Source organism: Lissotriton vulgaris, chromosome 9 (assembly GCF_964263255.1).
Source record: "Lissotriton vulgaris chromosome 9, aLisVul1.2, whole genome shotgun sequence".
NCBI lineage: Eukaryota > Metazoa > Chordata > Amphibia > Caudata > Salamandridae > Lissotriton > Lissotriton vulgaris.
In genome coordinates this window covers 1,114,360,414-1,114,381,523 of record NC_141697.1, presented here as the reverse complement: position 1 = coordinate 1,114,381,523, position 21,110 = coordinate 1,114,360,414, and the positions used below count along the sequence as shown (strand labels likewise).

Sequence of the window (21,110 nt, the reverse complement as noted above, 5' to 3'; positions counted from 1 at the left end):
CTTAGCCATTGTATGTTGTAATTGTTTTGTTAAGTCTGCAGTTAGATGTATGGAACCATGCTGATTGACAACCAAGTAAAACAATGTTATGTTTTCTTAAATAGATCAAGGCTGAGGTTATGGAGGATGTCTACACATCTAGAAAGAAGCAACATCAGACGATGATGCATTATTTCTGTGCTCTAAATACTCTACAATACAAGAAGAAAATTGCAATTCTGGAGCCTTTGTTGGGATATATGCAAGCAGAGGTAATTGCTCTGTCTTTTCGTAGTCTGAGTAAAGGTCTTCCTTTTTGTTAAATCATGTTGTTATCAATGGGTATTATTTCAACCACTCTGTTTTTTAGAGGTAATTCCTCACATGATAAACACTGTTGCCATTGGGTGTGTTATCAGATACAATATTTATTTACTGCATTTTATATGCCGTTCAGACCCGAGAGTGTCTGCAGACCATACATATAAACAATATCGATGGAGAGCATTGATACATGGAACATAATTGTGAACATTTGTTTTATAGACTGTAGCAACAGACTAATCAGCATTTCAATCACAAAAAAACAGCAAGTGTATAAATATTTAAACAAATCAGAAAAGTAGAGAGCAGTAAAGAAAAGAGGGTCAGGAAAGAGAGGCGGGAGCTGTAGGAAAAAAGACAAAGATGCCATGGAGGTGAGAGTTGAGCAAGAGGGGGCAGAGAGGAAGTGGAATCCGGTATGAGGTGGAGATTAATTTAACTAGCACTGCGAGGCATGGCAGGCTATAGTAGTAGGAGGAAAGGCAATGTGGACACTAGTGTGGAGAAAGGCAATGAGGGTAAAAGATGAAAGTCAGCCAGATTGTAGTGATACAATTGCCAGAGAAACAGTATTACATTATTGAGGGACACTGGCTGTTTTTTTGTTCAGCTATTGATTGAACAGATTGGTTTTCATCTTTTCTTGGGAAAATGAACAGTGTTTCACATGCCACAGATTGCCAGTAAAGAGCTCCTAATTGATCTGTCTCCAAGAAGGCATTTCAAAGTTGTGAAAATTATCAAGGCTTCTTAGCTTCAAGGTATCACAGGCTACCTTAATGCAAAATCGTGGATATTCCAGTTCTAGTAAGGGGATTTCTTTATATATGAAACAAGCCAATGTAAGTGTTATTCTGTCTACCACTCTGAGTTTCTCACCTCTGGATTGGGGGTAAAATAATAATACTGCAGATTTTGCCCTTTCGAAGATGCAAAACTTTGAATATGGTATATTTCTCCTCGTACAAATTTTGCCACAGTTTACCTGATGAATTTGTGCCAGGAAAAAAGTTCAGTTTTACCAAACCAGTAATCCGGATTCATATTCAAACGTGGCACCGAATCACAATTACTGACACATTTGTTATGATGGCCTATGTGTTGAAGGATACTGTGCGCTACTGTTCCATCATTTCAGCAAGTTTAGCATAGATTACTAAAAGAATTACAGTTTCCAGTCTCTGTAATGCAGTTTACTTAGATGAATTCGTCATCTTTATTGACTTTCTAGTTACTTACAAAAGGTATGCTGTATATGGCTTTTTATGTTAATCCTCTGTGGTTGTACTAAGTAAGTTAAAATATCTGTAGATGATGTCAGAATGGATCCAGCACTAATCTAGCCTACTTTCGAATAATTCTTAGGAACTAACTGTAATGATTTGTTTTGTATTTATCTAATCATAGGTGATTGTGACCAAAAAGTAGAAATTTACCCTGAAGATTTTTTCAATAAATGTCTCTTTTCTATATTCTTTCTTTCTTTAAGATAAACTTCTTTAAATTGGGTACAGATAATCTTAATGCTCCTCTTGAAGAATTCCTTGGTAACATTGGAACAAGTGTTCAGAAGTAAGTAGTAATATTTTCCATTTTACTCACACACTGAATGTTAATGTACTTGTTTCTGAAACATTTAAAAATTAGTAGTTTCTTCAGGCTATTCACTGGCTAGGTGCTATTGTCAGCGGGCCCGATAAATCTCGCCTCGGTGCCACTCTAACCATGGGGTCCCACGCTGCAACTCTGGGCAACAGCTTGCTTAATCTGCACTCCGGCCCCATCACCGCCGGGGATGCCTGGCTGCACCTTGGAGATGCCCAGTAAAGGGACCATCTGACAGGGAAAGCCAGGATGGGTTCCCCAGTGGTACAGCGCTGGGACGCTTCCGGGTAACCACGCGCTCTATAAATCCATCATTCATTCATTCATTCATTCATTCATATTTTTGAAAGTATTATGCATTTCCCACACCACTTACGACATATCTGGGCCTCAGTATGTCCAAGTCAAAATTAATCGTCATAAACCTATTGTGTACATCAGATCCAAAAATAAAACACTTTTGAAAATCGCCCAAATACAAAATGTAGAATTTGGGAGTCATATGGAAATTGTTCTTTTCTGTCCACTATGTCTTGATAAGATACTAACTAGTTGCCACCAAATGGTTTTGATGATATTAAGAGCACTACAGTCTGGGAAACTCTTTGATTGTTAATCCTGCTTTGACTAACTTATTGTTTTACTAGGAATATATTGATTTGGTGTACTCATTTTTTTCCCTTGCCCTTATTCCATGTTTTCTCGCTTTATCTCTTAACTACCCCTGCTTCTTCCTTTTCTACCTTTCACCTTTTTTTATTACCTATCTCCACTTTTGTTGACTTGGAAGTGTTTCAAAGGCTTATAGTATTGAACATTAAATATGTTTAACTGTGCTTCGCTGTTAAGGTGTACTTTGGCTAATATTTTTCATATGGTTGACATTTTCGCTGTGTTGCAACGAAGTTATTTCTTTACCTGCCCTTATTCATGTTGATATTGAATTCCTTACAAATGTACGTTGGTGAAGTGAAATTGGTAGTTAACCTTGTGAACACTGGGAGGTCTTAATGGCATGTAATGCTATTGACAAGATGTTTATAATGATTGTAACAACAACAATGTGTGAAATTTCTACCAAATAATTGAGAACATTTCGTATAATTTAATCTGTCAACATGGTGCCAAGTAGTTAAATTTGTAAGCAAGCAAGAGAACATTTGGACTGTGAATTTCAGATGTGTGTTGTTAATTAATATAGATATTAAAGTGCTGGTAAATATATTGGGATTATTAAAACCTTATCTGCCCTCTCAGAGCAGTTTCATTAAAGGGGTGTTTGGAATTAACGATGTAAGTACATTGATGAAATTGCTGATAGAATGTAATAATAGTGCTGATGTATGTGCTGCTATTTTATTGACTGTGTAAAAGTTCATATATAGAATTAATGAAGGTTAGTGGAACTATATCCTAGAACAGTTTGAAGCTTGTTGGGGCTTAGGACATGTAAGGCGTTATATTTGGATAACAAAACTCCTATCCTAGAACTAAACATTTTACTTTGCGGCTTGATTCAACATGGCTGACCTGTTCCCATTTTGTGTGCAATTAGGAGTGGTAATTTAACAATTCTTTGGAAAGCATAGATTTATCTATTCTGATGTGGCAGCTAAAATGTTTTGTTTTTATGTCGGGGATTTTGGACCAGTCACTTCAGATCCAGAGATTACAAGGGGTCCCTCTTTCAGTTATTGAAAAAGATATGGAAAAAAATGAGCTTTTAAAGTGAAATCCAAAAAATGTGCATTTCCCCCCTCATCCTGTTACTGTTTTAAGAAATTTTATAGGATTAAATGTGGGAGGGTAGTGAATTGTGTTGCATATTTGGGTGTAAAAGTATTTCGGGGTAATGGGTTTTCTCTAGTGTCGAGAAATGTTGAAAAGGAGCATCAATTGTTTCTAAAGCAATTTTTCATATTCCATTGCAAGTACCAATTATATAACAAAAACAACAAAAGATCCAGAAATCTATCCAATATGCGCAATTAGACAACATTCATTTTCCAGGAGTTTTGCGAATGTCCAACCTTTATTTATGTTCAAGTTAAACTGCTTTTTCAATCAGCCCAGCCATCGTATTTCGTCCCTTAGAACTTCATCAGGGTTGTGTTTTTCATGACATTTTATAATGGCATAAAGTAGAGCTTCAGCTTCAATTTCTTTAATTGTCTTCTATTTCTCCCATGTGGTAGAGTGCCCCCTAATCCATCTTAGCCCTTCGTGTCCTAGAGCCAAGTGTGACCGGAGAAGCACGCTTTTCCGGTCACACATGGCTCGACAACTACCATTCTTCAATACATGATTATATGCGATATATAGCTTTTCTATTGCAGGCAGGTAATAGAACTAAGTCAAGTTGGATCTAACTTTTAAGTGATGTGGGTAGTGGTTACTAAGACTGACCAAATTCAACATAATATTAGAATGCAGTTTGCTCTTTCCAACATACTGTTGGATCAAGAAAGGTGATACGAGTGATTTGGAGTACCTGCACATAGGAAGGGAAGTGGTGAAAGCCTGTACTTCTGTTCATGGAGTGGTCCTTATAATGTGGTGTGGTGACTCCTGTGCTAGGAAAAAAATGAAAAGTATTTGTAACAACGCTGGAATGCAGCTACTCTCTGCATCCCATTTCCAATTCTCGCCCTCTTAGACTTTGGCTACTTACAGCTTCAGACTTCAAAAAGCATGTATGCCCACTCTGAAGGAAGTATGTTACCCCTCAACCACAGCTGGTTGCACAGCTTAAGTGTTTTGTGCCTTGGTGCAAATATCTCATTGTGGACTCTTTGAAACCATTGGTCCAATACATTGTACGTTTTGTTTTCTGTCACTACAAAAATAAATCTTGGCTAATACATCCAGATTTCTTACAGAGTGCCTAGTTCTAATCTGTATTTACAATTCCATTCATAAAGCCTTTTAAGGAAGAGTTGAAGAGGTTTATACCACCTAGAATCACCCTAGCACCAACTTGGGAACTAGATGCAGTGTAAAGGAGTAAAGGCCTTACCATTTAAACTATTAGATTCATGTTTCCTGCAGAACCACACGTAGAAGGGGGTGTTCCTAGTGGCATTAAGTTTGTTACATAGGTAGTGAACTCCTAGCGTTGTCTATGAAGGAACCTTTTAGGTACACTATGACAGGCACTCTATTGTTGTCCAGGTAAGATCCTCAGTCTCTCTTCCCCAGCTAAGGACTTAGGTTATTACCCATTTACATGACGTGGTATTCAGTCTAGGCTCTGCTAGTGAGTACAAGTCTTAAAAGTTCCGCAAGGATTTTTTAAAATCAAATTATCTCAGCGCTGTAGCACTTTAGTCAGAGGAGGTTACTCCAGGGACCTGGCAGCTCAGTAATCAATTGTACCTGCTCCCGCTAGAGTTTTGATACTAAACTCAGGCATGTGTCAGCATCCCGATGCTGAGCAGAAGTCTATATCCTGCGGGTGAAGCTGCAGGCATCCATGGTGCTCCGGTCGGTCAATAAGTCTGCCTGAGTCTGGTGACAGCTCAGGTGCTTCTGTGTTTGGGTTGTTGTCAATGATCTGCTTCCACGAACCATATCCTGCTACGCTTAAGTGTGCTATGCTGCTTAAGAGCAACACCCCTCTATCTTCACCTGAACCCCACCTTGACATGTGGCGGTCGCACGCAGTGGCACACAGGGAGACAGTCCTTATTCTCACAGTGACCCCCACCTGGCATATAGGATTGCAAACAGTGGCGCACAAGGTGATGGCCCTCTTCAGTTGCAACTGTGCACCACAGCAGTGGCTCTTACTCTTCACTAAGGCCTCCACCTGGCATACGGGGTTTGCAAACAATGGCACACAGGGCGACAGCCTTCCTGGGAAACAACACTGCACAGGGAGATGGTCGTCTTCAGCCCCAGAACGATGACTCTTACTTTTCACCGCCCCCCTCCCCCCACCACCAGGCATTCAGGGTCGCAAATAGGGACACATGGGCAGACAGCCAGGTCGAGGCAGAGTCCCTAAGTGGACTAGAAACTTATACTCTGCTTCACGGATCAACAAGACAGGATCACCACTGGTCCTCACTCCCTCTAGGCACTCACCTTCTCCTCACAGGGTCTTCTTATCTCGGCTGGCAGGCAGAGGGTGGTGCTCTAGGCACCAAGGCAAGTGGTCTTGATTATCTTGGGTGATTCCCCTTTACCTAGCAAGGAAGACTAGCAGCCCTGGGTTCCTAGTCCTGGTCACAACAGGCAGAAGTGGCAATTTTGGGAGGCTCCATTTTTTCTTTTTATAATCCGTTTCTAGAGACCAATTTGATTTAGCGTCTTAGTCTTGAAGTTCGAGTTGTGGACGTTGCCCATCTTTAAGTATTCTGCCCTTTCCTTTGTCCAGTAAGCAGTGTGGCATAGTAGGAGCAACTCTATCTTCGTAGGTCACGGGTGAGTTAAGAAAACAGCAGCAGAACTTTATCTGAGTGGGCCAGTATGCCTCATTCCAGTGACACAGGTTAAAAGACCTGTTTACTCTACTGATCAATTTTACAAAAATGATATGCTGCGACCACTGCACTTGTGCTACTTAACTCCTTGTAAGGTCAGGAGCCCTTTACCATTACTGGGGTAATTCTTTGTGCGCAACCCCCAGTCTAACAAGACTGCAATCTGGTGACCGCCCTAAGTCATGGTTCACGCGCATGATCCGTGTACGCCCATGATGAAAAGTCAGTATCAAGGATCCAGATTTCACGGAAGCTTGGGCACTAGGGCAGAGGTGCGAGTTCTTCACCATACAGGGTACTGTTCCGCCCCTTACTTATGTTAGTCCAAAACACAGGCTTCAAGTTACTGAATGAGCAACATGTCGCTTGTAAACAGGGAGCCATAACGGATTTTTTGGCTAGTATGTCATTAGTTGACACCTGCTAAGCAACAAAATGAACATCTCTTCACATATTCTCAAAACACTACTGTTTTGATATACAGGCCTGGAAAGACGAACAAGTTGATCAAGGAATCCTTACTAAAGCTTTTTCACACTACCCCCACTTTCTGAAACCCATTGCTTTACAGGATGAAAGATGCAGCTATGCAGTCTCTGCACACTATGTTATCTACACTCTGCAATGGAAACATTTATCACCTGTGACAATCCAGTTGTTAATGTTGTTGATTCACATTAAATACTCCTGCCTCATTGCATTAAATATTCCAAAATCTACGAAGGAAACTGTGCCCTGGAAGAATATGGATTTAGGGACATGATCAAGGAATTCGCTGCAAGAAACCAAAAGAAAGACTTTGAAAAAAACAAAGCATAGTATTCCCAACCTACACTTGATGGCAAGAGAGTGCACAGCAGGTGAATCTACAGCAATGCAAGTGCAAACAATTCGGTGTCCCAGCTTGTCTCTTTCAGCTCCATACTAGCAATGTGTGTTTTAAAAACAAAATGGGCTTGCATGAGTGTGAGGATGTTTCCTCTTTGTTACACAAGAACGGGACTCTGAAACAAAGCTTAGAGCTATGTCAGAAGATATTTTAGGTTGCATTATTATTCTGTTGTTTACGGTCGTGTGCCAATATATGTTGTCTGCGTTGGTCACCTATATTGGTCTGTGGTGTTTCATGTGTAGTCTGTTTTTCCCCTTGCATTCTTTGAATGTAAACAAAAAAAAGGAAAGCATTGTTGAATGAGTAAAAGCATGTAACTTGGCATTGTGCTTTTATGCTCAGATATTGTAAAATTGGCTGGCTCATCTGCATGCATTTCTGTGCGTTTTTGTATCTTCGGTTTAATTACGACGTATTGTTTGCATGAAGAAATGTGAAGTGTAAAACCTATACTTGCGATTTAAAATAAGCCTGAGGTTTGTGAAACTCAACATCCAGACAACGTATGGATGCATACATCAAAAGTGGAAATTTGTACTCGGTTAGTGATACAGACACCTTATGTTTCATCCTGTAGCGTGCGCAGAGAAATGGATGGTGACCTTGAAACCATGCAACAAACTATAGAAGACTTGGAAGTAGCCAGTGACCCATTATATTTACCTGATCCTGACCCTACTAAACTTCCTGTCAATCGTAATTTAACGAGGAAAGCTGGCTATCTGAATACTCGCAAGTAAGTGAGAGTGACACTTGTCTCTGCTGATGTGATGATGCTTTCAGAACTTTACCATGAAGGTGAAAATACTTTAATCATATATTGGTATGTTGCAATTGTAATCCTGACACGCAGTCATAACAATCTGGGAAGGTCTTCGCTTTGGTTAATCGTCTACATGTTTAGGTAGGTATCCATGTAATTCCCAACCAGGAGCATAAGTCCTTTTTAGGTTGAGCATTTGAGACCTCTTGTATATTCTTTAGTATATACTTATATGTGTATGTATTTTGTGGGCTCTGGAGATCAGCCCTAGGGGACTTTTCTGCTTCCGCTTAGACACTTTTTTTTCCTGTTTAACTGCCTCTATTTAACTTTCTTGATAGAAAACGAACAGTAGAGGTCAGTAAAATACCAGAATTGCTTTCTGCTGAGGGACTTTCAGTTTTTTAATTTTTCTGGCAACTGCTTCTATTTAACTTTCTTGATAGAAAACGACCAGCAGAGGTCAGTAAAATACCTGAATCACTTTAGCATTCTCTAGATTCCAGTCCATAAAAATTGTCTTCCATGAGCACCCGTGGTCAATAATATTTTTTCAAAACTTGTATTTTCAGTGATATGACCACCGAAGGCCCTGATTTTATATTAAAAACGGAGCTTTGGACTAAACCATTTCCCACTGAAAGGCAATATTTCTCTCCATGTTTCTCCATACCAGGCGAGTCACGCAGTTTGGTGCTTACTTTCCCTCCATGTTAAAGAACAGTAGATGTTTTAGCACCCAGGCTAATGTGCTGCATAGCTAAATACATATAAGGTCCCAAAGGTGAGACTGATTGCATTGCAAATGCTTGTTCTGTTTAGCTCTCAAGATCTTCACCCCTCCCATCTTTATTGGTGGAACTCGGCTTACAAACCTCTCTTAATCGCATATTCTGACAATAAAGTGTCCAGAATATTGAACACAGTGCACAACACAGGGCATCACACACTCCTCCTTCCTTATAGTGGAGATTCCATATCATTTGTTTTTTTCCTATGATGCAAAAAATGATATGTATAATGAATGGCCTCAGAGTGTTCTTTAAATTGACGCCCTGGAGGACATACTTTGTGTTATATTCAATAAGGAATAAGCATGGTAGAAAATTCAAAAAAGCTACTTTTTTATTATTTTTCAGTAAGACTGGACTAGTGTCATCGTCATGGGAGAGGCAGTACTACTTCACCCAGGGAGGTAACCTGATGAGCCAGGCTAGAGGTGATGTGGCAGGAGGACTGGTCATGGATATCGACAACTGCTCAGTGATGGCTGTGGATAGCGAAGATAGACGATACTGCTTTCAGATTACATCCTTCGATGGCAAAAAGTTTGTATTGAACTTTTATTTTTGCTTCTACCTTCCATCAATATCAATACTAAACATAAATTATTTTTTCAATTAAAAATTATGCAGTTGACACATTCTGGACTGTTTATTTTTAAATATTTTAACCTGCTGCAGGTATAGTTTGTAAAACCATTGCTTTGTAAATTGGCCCCAAAAGAATATATCCTGACAGCTATTCTACAAAACTTGAAACATAAAGAACAACTAATAATTAATGTATTTCTTAGCTGCCCTTTCATACTATGTCATGGTGGCTTCCTTGCTGTTCTCATCTTTTAATTACATAGTGACTGTGATACAACAGTCACACATTATTTATGGTTTTATTTCATTTCTTGGGCAGTGGAACACTTTCATGCCGATGTTGGTTGAGCTATAAAAATGAGAATTTAGATAAAAATTTAAAAATAAAGATTTTACATGAGTGTGCTTTGTTTTTAGGTCTGTTATTTTACAGGCTGAAAGCAAAAAGGACAGTCAAGAGGTAAGGCTGCTTACTTACAATTTGCTTTCCTTTTACTGTTTTGCATTTTCTCAAAGTTATCTGCAGTAACATTAACATGCTCAGGCTACACTTTGAAATGTGCAAAAATTTGATAGATTGTGAATAATCTAGTTTATGACTAAAAACATGCGTTTGTAAACTTTTGCGAATCCATTGAAAATGAATACCGATATTTAAAACAACTAAAAGTAAATATTGCTGCGAATTTTAGGTTTCCAATAAAGACGAGTAGCATATAGCGCAGCTTATGGCAAGCATACAATTCTTCTTTCTAAATTAAATCATTTAATTTATTAGCAGGCTCTTTCATTTGGAAGATTTGTGCTAGGCAATGGATTTTTTGCGAAGACCTACTAAATATGTTTGGTTACCATTTAAATGTTTTTAAGCTTTGCCCAGATTCATAATCTTCAACACCACCATGACTCTAATGGCACATTTGTCCAAGAAGGTATCAATTTTCAATTTCTTTGCTTGAGACAGAACAGACATTTTGTTAGCTTAAAGTGGGCTTAGAGTCTGCCAATTGCTTACCATTGGCATCATTGTCGCTCACATTTGCTTCTTTCTCATTTGTCTCAGTGTGCTGGCTTCACTTCTTTTTGCGTTTGTTCCTTCCCTGGAGCATGGCCAAAGTACATGTGTCCTTTCAAATTTCGTTTTTTCGGGAGCTACTTTTTCTTTTTGTTGAAGCACTCCAAGAAAGTGCGTGTCTTTTCAAGCTGTCTCATTCATGCTTCTCTCTTCCCCACTCCCTCGTGTTGCCCTCTCACCCATATGGTTCTGGCCCCCACCCTTACTCATTTTTGTGCTCTTCCGTGATTTTTATTTCTTCACCTTGTTGCTTTTGTTTGTCACCACGCTCCTGTGCCAACCCCCTGTTTACCCTCGTGTTTTTTGCCCCACGGCTCGGCTCTCCTCCATGCCATTCTTCTTAATTCATGTGCTTCTTCCCCATCCCCGTCCCACGTCGTGTCCCCCTGCACTCCTGATCCTGCTGCACGGCATTGTTTTATAGGTGCGTGCATGTGTGTTTAACAAGTGCATCTGCAAAGTGGCATGGCCCATCAGCCACATCATCATGAAAATTAGTTTTGGCAACACACTTCAATAAAGTTATACGACTCTTAATCATTCCTCTCAGGTAGCCTTTGTTCCTAGACGCGCCTCAACCAATCACTTACGCACTCTCACATATTATTTGGCAAGTGAGGGACTAGTTGAAAGAGGGGGTCCTCCTCTCTTTGGATTACCTCTTTCGGACCATGGAGAGGATGGGAATAGGTCACAACTTTCTTTACATTAACCAGGGGCATGCATTGTGAACCCACTACATCAGTCACTTGTGGAGTTTTCTCAACTCTGCATTTTAAAATCCATTGAGGCACTAGACAGGGTTGCCCCATGTCCCTGTTGTTGTTTTTTTTGGCTCTGGAGCCTCTAGCAATTACAATTTGAACTAACGACAACATTAAGGGTATCCTCACATCAGTGGGGAAGGTAAGACCTTCTACTCTGTGGATGACATCCTCATGACACTATCAAATCCTTCTGCCTTTGCTGCCGCTTTGATTTCTAAACTGGATTCTTTTTCCCAGTGTTTGGGCTATAAAGTAAATTGGCTGAAAATGTAGGCCCTGCCTTTATCGCCCTCCATTTGAAATAACTTGGTCTGTATCAATTGGGGCCTAGAAAACATGGTACAAATCAATGTGCAACCCATTGTGGCTCATATGGAGCGCAATTTTTAAAGGTGGTGTGCTCCGAACCTATCTCTGTGGGGTAGGGTCCAGGTTATCCAGATGAATGTCCTCCCCAAATTTAATTACATCTTTGGAATGTTGCCTCCAGTTGGATCAGTCTCCTGTCTGCAGAGTGTACAGCGCTCCATCTCTTGATTCATTTTGTGCTCGGAAAGACTGAGATTACAGGATGCTAAGCTCTACCCACATCGGAGAAGAGTGGTTTACGTCTTCCACATTTGAAGGGTTATTGGCTGATGCAGCAGCTGGCCCATATTGTGTATTCGGTTGCCTACGTCTAGGGCCACACCCTTATGGGTAGTGATGGAGTGTCATATATTGCAGTCTTCTGGAGATCTGGCTATCTATTACACTTCCAGACCTTCAATTACTCCCCTCAGTAATCCGATCATTCACACTTCCCAGTTCGATTGCCAGCGGGCTCATAGGCTGGCGCAAGTGCTGAGCTTTATTCATGCTAAAGACCAATTGTGGTACATTGCGGTCATTACGGTTGTTGGAAAGGAAATTTACTGGTCTATCTGGATTCCTCATGGTATCCGTCACTTTCAGAACCTTGACTCTAATGGTTTTAAGTCGTTTCCAGACCTCAGACGGCAATTTGCAATCCCCTCCTCCCAACACTGGATATACATTTGTTCCATGCCCAATCACATGTCCTGGTGAACGTGCATATTGACCCCCTCTAGCCCACCCATTATTCAATATATGCACCTGGAAAAACTTTGGGGGGGTTGGAACTATTTCAGGATTGTACACCACATTGTTAGACCCCTGTTTCTCTGTTCTCACATCCCCAAAATTGTGTGTCTAGTGGAAAACTCGTCTTAACACCCAATTCTTGGATGATGACTGGGATACTGCACTAGCGGATTATAATAAATAATTTTAGAAGATAAAAGGACCAGTGACTCCTGTCAGTAATACTGCGTTGTATAAGGTATGGGAAGAGTACACTGCCACAGTAATTGACATAAAGTTATTGATGTGATATCCATGTAGCTGACATAATGTTTAATCTCAATTAAATTAGTTAAAAAAAAATAAAGGATTACGGGAATTGCGCCTTAAGTATACCTTTTAAGATCCTGCACAGCCGGCAATGGTCCCCCGTAAGGTTACACAATGCCCACCCTAATGTGGATTCACGCTGTTGGAGATGTGGCTTACCGTACTGCGATATAGCCCATATTTTATGGGAATGTGACTGACTGAAGGCCTTCTGGTTGCAGGTTTGGGGTCATATGAGAAGGGGCCTCTGGGTAGACAGACCTTTGACTGTTTGGCTAGTGCTCCTACATGATAGTTCTGACCACCCTTCAGTGAACCAACAAGTTAATAGATGGCTCTCCACCGCTCTAGGGGTTGCTAACATGGTGATTCTGCGTCTTTGAAAGTCCACTCTAATAACCACTCTACAGACCTGGTTGGATAACGTGTGATATGGCATGCTTTGAGCACCTTAATTATAAGTTACATTACAAATTGAAGACTTTTGAATAGGTTTGGGGCTCTTTTCTTAATGATTGAAGTGTGAAGCTCGCCTATTCATTCATGGTGTCTACAGTGAACACATCCTGCTTCATATTTCATACCTACCTCTCTTCCCTGGCCCCTTACTCTTGAGATTGACCAGTTTTCGACCCCTATCATTGTATATGTTGGCTTTTATTAAAAAACGAAGATGTGGACAGAAGGTCATCTTATTTTATTTACTCCCATTTGGGTGTCAACTCCTACCATCTTTCCTCCCTATTGCAGGTGCGTTTCCTTTTCCTTTTCTTCCTTGTGTTCTTTTTTCCTTGTTTCACTTATCAATTAGTAATTGCTTTAATGAAGATATGGACTACAGCTGGATTTTGGATTAGCATTTTACTTTGTTGGTGTTGTCGCCCTGCGTGGTGACTGGTCAGTGAATTTATATTGTGCCACTCTTGTTACAGTAATGAGAAAAACTCATTAACGAATTGAACTACCATGATTATTTTTTATTGCTTTTTTGTAACTTTACTTCATGCTGTACAACAGCTGTTTTCTGATGCTGGGTGCCATCAAGGAGAGACATTGGCAGAGCTAATAGTTCTCTAAGGTGAGACCTATTGGCTCTGCTAATTCTTGTTTATTTTAGGACAGAAGTAATGCTTAGCCTTATATTTTAACTACAGTGATGCACTTTTCTGATCCTTCCTTATTGTTTGAGAGAGCAACGAGACAAAGATTAAGATGCAAACCAAGACCATTACTGTGTGAATATTGGAAACATTTATTTCAAGCACAATACAACATGCAAGGCATCTCTAGGAATGCCTAGAGGACCAGCGTAGAAAATGCTCTGGATATTTGAACAAGATTTCTCTCCGCTCTCACATAGCTCAACCTCTAGTTCAAAAAGAAAACTATTGATGACATCCTGTTCCAGCAGTTAAGACGGATCAGCCATTACTCATTGACTCCTATCTGAAGGGGTAAAGAGTGTATTTGAATACTCTGACGACCCAAGGAAAATGGTCTCTAGAAGGAAAAAACATAAATATATTCTAACTCAGGGTGGTATTTCTATTTCTGAAATCATTCTTTCAAGCAAAAAAGAATCTTCTCCAGGCAGACAATAAAGTCATAATATATTAAATTAAAAAACAAGTAGGCACAATGCAAAGAGAATCTCAGATGTTATAAAACTGACTTTTACCAAGGAGTGTATAGATGAAATAATGATCCATCACCCACACCTGCAGACTTGAAAGCAACCATTATATCAGGCATCTTCTAGAGCAGCATGAATGAGTGCTACAAGACCAGGTCAACCACAAGGTCTTCAGTATGTGGAGGCCTTCTAACATTGACCTCTTCACCACAGAAGAAAGTGCTACTCTTCCTTTTTACAATAGCCTTGATCCAAAGAGAATGCCATTTTTTTTATAGATCTGTCAAGAACATTTGTTTATGCTTTACAACCAATTTGTCTCCTGCTGAAATTGACCTCTATATTCAAAAGCCAAGGTGATTCTCATTGCACTGAACTGGCCTTATCAGTTGAGGTTCAGAGATGCCTTCCGAATAGTGATATATGTAATGTAAGATGGATTTGTAGAGCACTGCTTGTTTGTAGAGTGCTGCTTGTCAGTAGAGCGCTGCTTGTCACCCGTGAGGTTATCCGGGCTCTGAATAGGTGAGAGTAGGCAAGTGGCGAGGGCGGGCATGAGTACAGGCAGTCTCAATGGTCCTGCAAGAATACGAATTGAAAAGTCAAGTCTTCAGCCTCTGGCAGAATTCAATAAGTGAGGAGGAGTCCCTGATGTGATGGGGAGGACGTTCCAGGATTTGGCAGCTTGGTAGGAGAATGATCGTCCTCCTGTTCTGCTTCTTTGGTTGTGGGGTGTGTGTGAGTGAGAATGATACTGGGCGAAGTTGTCTGGTTGGTTGGTGGAAGTGAAGCCGTTGATTTAGTTAATGGGGTCCTGTGTTGTGTAGTAACTTGAATGTGTGTGTTTAAAGTTTGAAATGGCAGTGATTTTGGATGGGTAGCCAGTGCAGCTCTCTGAGGAGTGATGTGGTGTCAGATCATCACAGGAGGTCGAGGACAGGTCTGGTTGGGGCTTTTTGGGTGCTTTGAAACCTGTGAGGAGATGGGTTGGGATGCCGGTGTAGAGTGCGTTGCCGAAGTCCAATCTGCTTGTGAATAGTGCCTGTGTGAGGATACAGATAGAGTCCAGGGGGAGCCACTAAAAGATTTTACATAACATGCAGAGCATGTGGACTTCATGGTGAGATTGGTGACGAGGATGAGACCTAGGTTCCTAGCGTGGTCGGTTAGCGGTGGGTGGGAGTCCGAGTTTGGCAGTCCTCCAGGTTTAGTCCCAAGGTGTGGGGCTGAGTGCTGATCCCTGTAAGACTCCGCAGATGAGGTCCTTGAGTTGTGATGTGACCGACATGAGCCTGAATCTCTGTGTTCTTCCGGAGAGGAAAGAAGCTATCAATTTAAGTGCTGCGCGGTGGGAGAAGTGTGGCGAAAGCGGCTTAGAGGTCAAAAAGGATGAGGGCTTCGTCCTGTCCACGGTAGTGGATGGTGCGTATGCTGTCTGTGGCAGCAATGAGAACTGTTTCGGTGCTGTGGTTGTTTCGGAATCCATATTGCAAATTGTCCAGGGGTTTGTGGCATTCTAGGCGTTGACTGTCCTGCCTATCCTCTAGGCGATGCTTTTTTACACGCTAGAGCTACTCCAGCGTATGTCAGGCAAGATCCCTTATTTCAAACTTCCATTGCTGAGCTTGACTACCTGGCTCTTGAGCGCTTACAATGTAGACTCCTGAAGCTACCAGGCAACTATTTAAACATGGTAGATTCTACTTATGTTGTCTGGAGAGACTGGCAAATAAGAGAAATTGCTAGGAAGAAACTATAATAACTTCACCTCCTTACCAGGATAAATCTAGTTTGCAGGTTTATTGCTTAAATCACATTAGACTACCAATATCACATGCTAAAAATAGCCTCCCTTGGCACATTTTTTATGGTTTCTCTGATAAAAGGTATCATAGAAGGTCTAATATGTTTTCAACCTGTAAGGAGCCCATCACCACCGTTGCAGTTAAGTTATAGTCCTTTCGCAGTGAATAAGTCCAGCTTTTGATCAGATGCATAAAGCAGATCTATAGCATTGTATTTGGAATGTTGTCTTCTTAGTGACCTTGACCTCGTCTATTAAGTAAAGTGAGATTCAGGCTCTTTATACTCAGGAACTTTACAGACTTTGATATCGCAACAAGGTGTCTTTTATGAGTCATCCTTTTTTCTTACCTAAGTTAATTTTAATCTTCGCAGTAATGAACCAATATCCACAAGGGTTCAGTTACAGTTTCTTTCTGAATCAGATTTCTCTCACTTAGAGGTACCTGCAAATATTATATTAAATAAAAAGGCTTTCACTTGTTACCTAGATCAGACCAAACATACGCCTGGACTAACATAAAAAAACACTATTTGGCTATTCATACATGGTTATCATTGTTAAAGCAAATCATGCCCAGATAAGTATTTGTTGTATCATGAACTTTTTACCAGAAAGAACAGACCCGGTATCTCATTTGACCACTGGGAAAGTAACTACTGTTGCTCTGATGAGAAACATCCTCTAAGACTGATATTTACAGAGCTTCTAGTTCACACATTTGCAAAACTATTTTTAATTGATTGCGACTCCAAAGTCGTTGCTGTTTAGAGGTTCTTTGTTTCTGTACCATTTTCTCTTGCGCTCTCTCTTTCTCTCGCACCCTATCCCCACTTTCACCTCTCGCTCTTCTCCCTGTTCTAGAGTTCCCAACAAGTGAAAACTAAATATTTCTTTCTTACCCCTTGACTGCCAAGATGTCTGAATTCTCCTGTGCCCGATATTTCCCCCAGTGTACACATACAGCTTGTACAAGCATTGGAAAGGCACTACAGGAAATGAAGTAAACCAGTTCTGTGAGTAATCCCCAGCTTACCCTTAATAGCTTGATACAAGCAGCAAGGCATCCTTGAGAAACTGCTTTTGAATCTCGAACAGCAACACCAAACATTTCAGTTAAGAAATAAAAATTCAAAAGCCAACTTAGTTGAAAAGAATAAAGGGTAATAATTATATCAAAGCAAATAATAACATAATAAGTAAGGCTCAAGAGTTCTAAAATGATTTAAAAAATGTTGCATAGAAAACAATGCTCTACAAATGCAATTAAAGTCAGTGGTGTGCTCTTTACCCAGACCTAGCCACTGCATGAGCCTGATCAGTAATAGAGAGAGGTCAGGTACAGGTTTGCATTGTTCAAGTTTTCTGAAGTGTCGGGACATGGGCATTCTTCATAGACAATCGGCAGTGAAGCAGATTTGGTAGGGCTGGTGTTTTTAAATCTAACCTTCATGCTTAGAAAGTTTTTGGTTGCTCTGAACTCTAGCATTGCAAGCTTGGAGACTGTTGCCAAGCTGGCTCAATTAGGTCAGATACATATTTAACAGTACCAAGGTAGCCTCAAGCTATGTGCTCAAATATGCTGAGTGGGACAACCCTGCAAACTATAGCTGCAAATGGTACATTTTGATCAGGTAGGCTTGCCTTATTGTTCTTGTTCTTCTGAGGTGTAAAATACTTGTGTCTCAACTTCTAGCAAACCTTTCAAGAAGGTTTGTTGGACATGTGGCTTGGGTAAGCAAAGGCCAGCTTCTTTGACCCTAGAGCAGCTTTCCAGGTTCAGAGATTTAATGTAAATCATGAGATTCGACTCCTTACTCTTTCGCTCCTCTGACTCAAACTCTTTGCCTTGAGAGTGGTTATATCATTTGTTGTAGAATTTCCTCGGCTGTATTTGGCAAAACTTCCTACATGAACCCAGCCAAAGTCCTTGCATGCTTTTCTTCTGTCTTTGCGGGACTCTGACCCAGTTCTTTTCCAAAGCTTATTTGTTGCTAAGTCAAGCCCACAATGATTTGTCCAGTACTGCAAAAATTAGCAGTACTGAGCCTGATTTAGAATTCCTCTTTTTCTCTTGCTCACGGTCTCCCTTCAACCCCCCTCTGTCCAAGAGCCAACCTAGCCATGTACCAACAGGAAAAAAAGAAAAATACCACCCCTCCTAAGTACTTCTGCTTTCCCCATGTGGCAAGAAAGGCTTTCCCGGATCTGCAATGCCTCTTTCCTTCTACGAAGAGAAGTCTCATCAGGCCTTTTGGCAAACAGATGTCATTCCAGAAGAGAACGAAAGAGCAGGAACATCTCTGTACAGCGAAGACTTAATCTGTGTAATTTAGTTACATCTTTTGCTAAGTATCAAATCAGAAAGATTTAATCATGAGGTAACCACTTGCAAGTTCTGTGAAGTTTTACAGGGATTCTCTCTTTTAAACCTTAGATGTTTTCAATGCTTTAAAATTAAATTGCCACTTTTTGTTGATTTCATATTAGTAGCTAAAGCTAATTAACCACGTGTGTAAGAATTCATTTCTATTCGTGCGTGTACTGTGAGTTGGTGTGATCTTTAGAGCTATTTCTCAAAACTTTGCCTTTACACCACTTCTTTGTCTTAATTACTTCTTAATTTGTTTTCGATTTTTCATTAGATTTTCTCCAAACTACTACTTCAGTTAACTGAGCGAAAATGGTAGCCAGTGGAATGTTAGGGCTTGTGTCAGAATTAGTTGTGGCTGAACTTTGACCCTGAATGTCCCTCATCTAAAATGAGGCAGTTTTAGGGTGGAAAGCTTATTTGCTGTCCGCACCAGGGGAAAGGTTGTCAGTATGTAATTGAGCCTTTGTCCCCACAGATAGCCAATCGGTCCACCCTGCACTCCACTGCAGCAGTCTCTTCGGTTCATCTTAAAGAAAGAATCAATTGTGAGTGTGAGCTCAGAGAAATAACCTTAACCGTTAAATAGGAGGATGGATTTTTGCACATGGTTCAGACAACCAGACTGAAAGTGCCTCTGTTATGCCAATTACATTAGGATGTTTCTGCCTTGATTTGTGAAGTTCAGCTTGATAACTGTGTCTGCCCATTTGCATTGTTCTGCAGTGGCCACTATGACATTTTTCTCCCAAAACATCCAAAGTGTTATCATTATGCAAATGCTCACTTGAGGTATCTCTATAGTTAAAAAATAAATCTCTAATTTGATCAACAGTTTAGGGTGTAATTTTACCTTAGGTAACACTTAGGTTACATCGCCATCTTCCATCTTGGCTCTGTAGGTCTCCTTGTGCCTGCTAATTCAGGTCAATTATAGTTTGGTAGATAGGTTGGAGAGATGGTCTCCTTTTGCTTTTCATAGAACTATTTTTCCCAAAGTGGTGCCCTCTGAACATATTCCTTTGTTGCAAGCCAAATACTGGAATCAAGTAATAGGTTCTTTGCTTGCTGTAGTTTGCTTGCACTGGCATCCCACAACTGGAACACTCTAAAAGGCTTATGCAGAGTTATTTTCTTCATGGTCGTGGTTTAATGTCTTGACTTGATAGAAGTAAGTAAAACTCCACCATTTTGGCCCTTAGATACTGTTTTTTTTAACTATGACCACCTTAATGACCAAGTATAAAAGCTTCCACAACTCAATTCTAGTAGCTATGTCCACATTTCCAGCTGTCAGCATCACACAGCCAAGTTGCGCCTGTTGACAAATATGGTGCCGGTGACTTCACCAGCAGAGATACATTTTCCGTATTCATAAGTTCCAAAATTCTGTCTGATGCTGGTGCTGCCAGCCACAGCCAGTAAAAAAATAATCAGTACCTGTGCAACAGAGAGCTCACTCTCTCTGGCAGCCTCCACCTCACTGGGGAAAAAGGCCCGACCAGCAACTCTTGCTATCAGTTTAGTGACCGAGTATTCAAATACCAGTAAGAGAAAAACTGATGCCTACCCAATGAGCCGATAACAGCACCTATGATGGCTTCTGTCAAAAAAGGGAATACTGAGAAAATGAGAGAAAAACTGACTGTTCAAAAAAAACCTTGGAGCTCAGTTTTTAGCTAGTTATCATCTTTCCTCAAATGGACATTTCACTGCATATAACTGGCTAGACAAGGTTCACAGTGGTACCTTGGCTCTGAACCTATCCAGCTGTGGAACAGAATTTTCCATTTGTATTGATGTTGCATGTGTATGATACATTGGTGAAACTGACTATCTTATGATAATTGCTGTTTAAAATGTTATGCTACTATATCCACAGTCGTTATGTGCCCATCAGAGGCATTTTTGTACAAGGAGGTATTGTATTATTAAGCACCAAAAGTCACCATAGCTCCAAACCCCCCTCTTCCACTCTGGGAGACTAGTTCACCTCTTCCAGCTGCTCTTTCCTGTCTCTCGGTTGCCACTCCCCAGATCCCAGCATTTATCATAGTTGACCTATTGTGCTCAAGGGAGATCACCTGCTTTTCCAGATCTGCAAGTTCCAAAGGGGTTGCATATTGCCAGACTTCATTCTTATCCCAATCAGAATTTGGCCTCTTGCCTATCCTCAATCACCCAGGAACACAACTGAACTTAAATATGGACCATAAATATAACCTATTCTCCAGTTTTAGTGACCCAGACAAAGCTACTTTCTCCTTTATAGAACCCTATTGTCTCCCAAGAAATCTTCCACATTCAGACTACAGACCTATAATTATTCTCTCTGTTGGGGTTGAGATCCCATTTTGGGATGTCTGCATTCATCAATCCCTTTATATCATTGGATCTGTTCAGTAAGAACATGTATCTTGAAAGTGTTTCATCCACTGTCTTACTTAGTCGTCATTTCCTAGTCCTCTTTTTGGAGTGTGATTTTTCATTTGAGCATTGCTGACTATTACAGACTGCGAAGGGTTCTGGGATGAAACGCGTTGCGTCTAATCAGAAAACTACTCTTCCCATTGTAACTCATGAATGGAGTGAATAGGCATAATTACCAATGAGGTACAGTAACCACT

General features: G+C 40.5%; 1 protein-coding gene across 2 annotated transcripts in view; it reads left to right on the top strand.

Annotated features, from left to right (window-relative positions):
- The window catches only part of APPL1 (adaptor protein, phosphotyrosine interacting with PH domain and leucine zipper 1), a 249,693-nt gene that overhangs the window by 117,766 nt on the left and 110,817 nt on the right, over positions 1 to 21,110 (top strand). For both annotated transcript variants that reach the window (XM_086939118.1, XM_086939119.1), the window contains exons 8-12: positions 105 to 251; positions 1,793 to 1,875; positions 7,862 to 8,020; positions 9,187 to 9,375; positions 9,838 to 9,880. In XM_086939118.1, the coding sequence (XP_086795244.1) occupies positions 105 to 251; positions 1,793 to 1,875; positions 7,862 to 8,020; positions 9,187 to 9,375; positions 9,838 to 9,880 (621 nt within the window). The remainder of the gene's footprint in view (positions 1 to 104; positions 252 to 1,792; positions 1,876 to 7,861; positions 8,021 to 9,186; positions 9,376 to 9,837; positions 9,881 to 21,110) is intronic.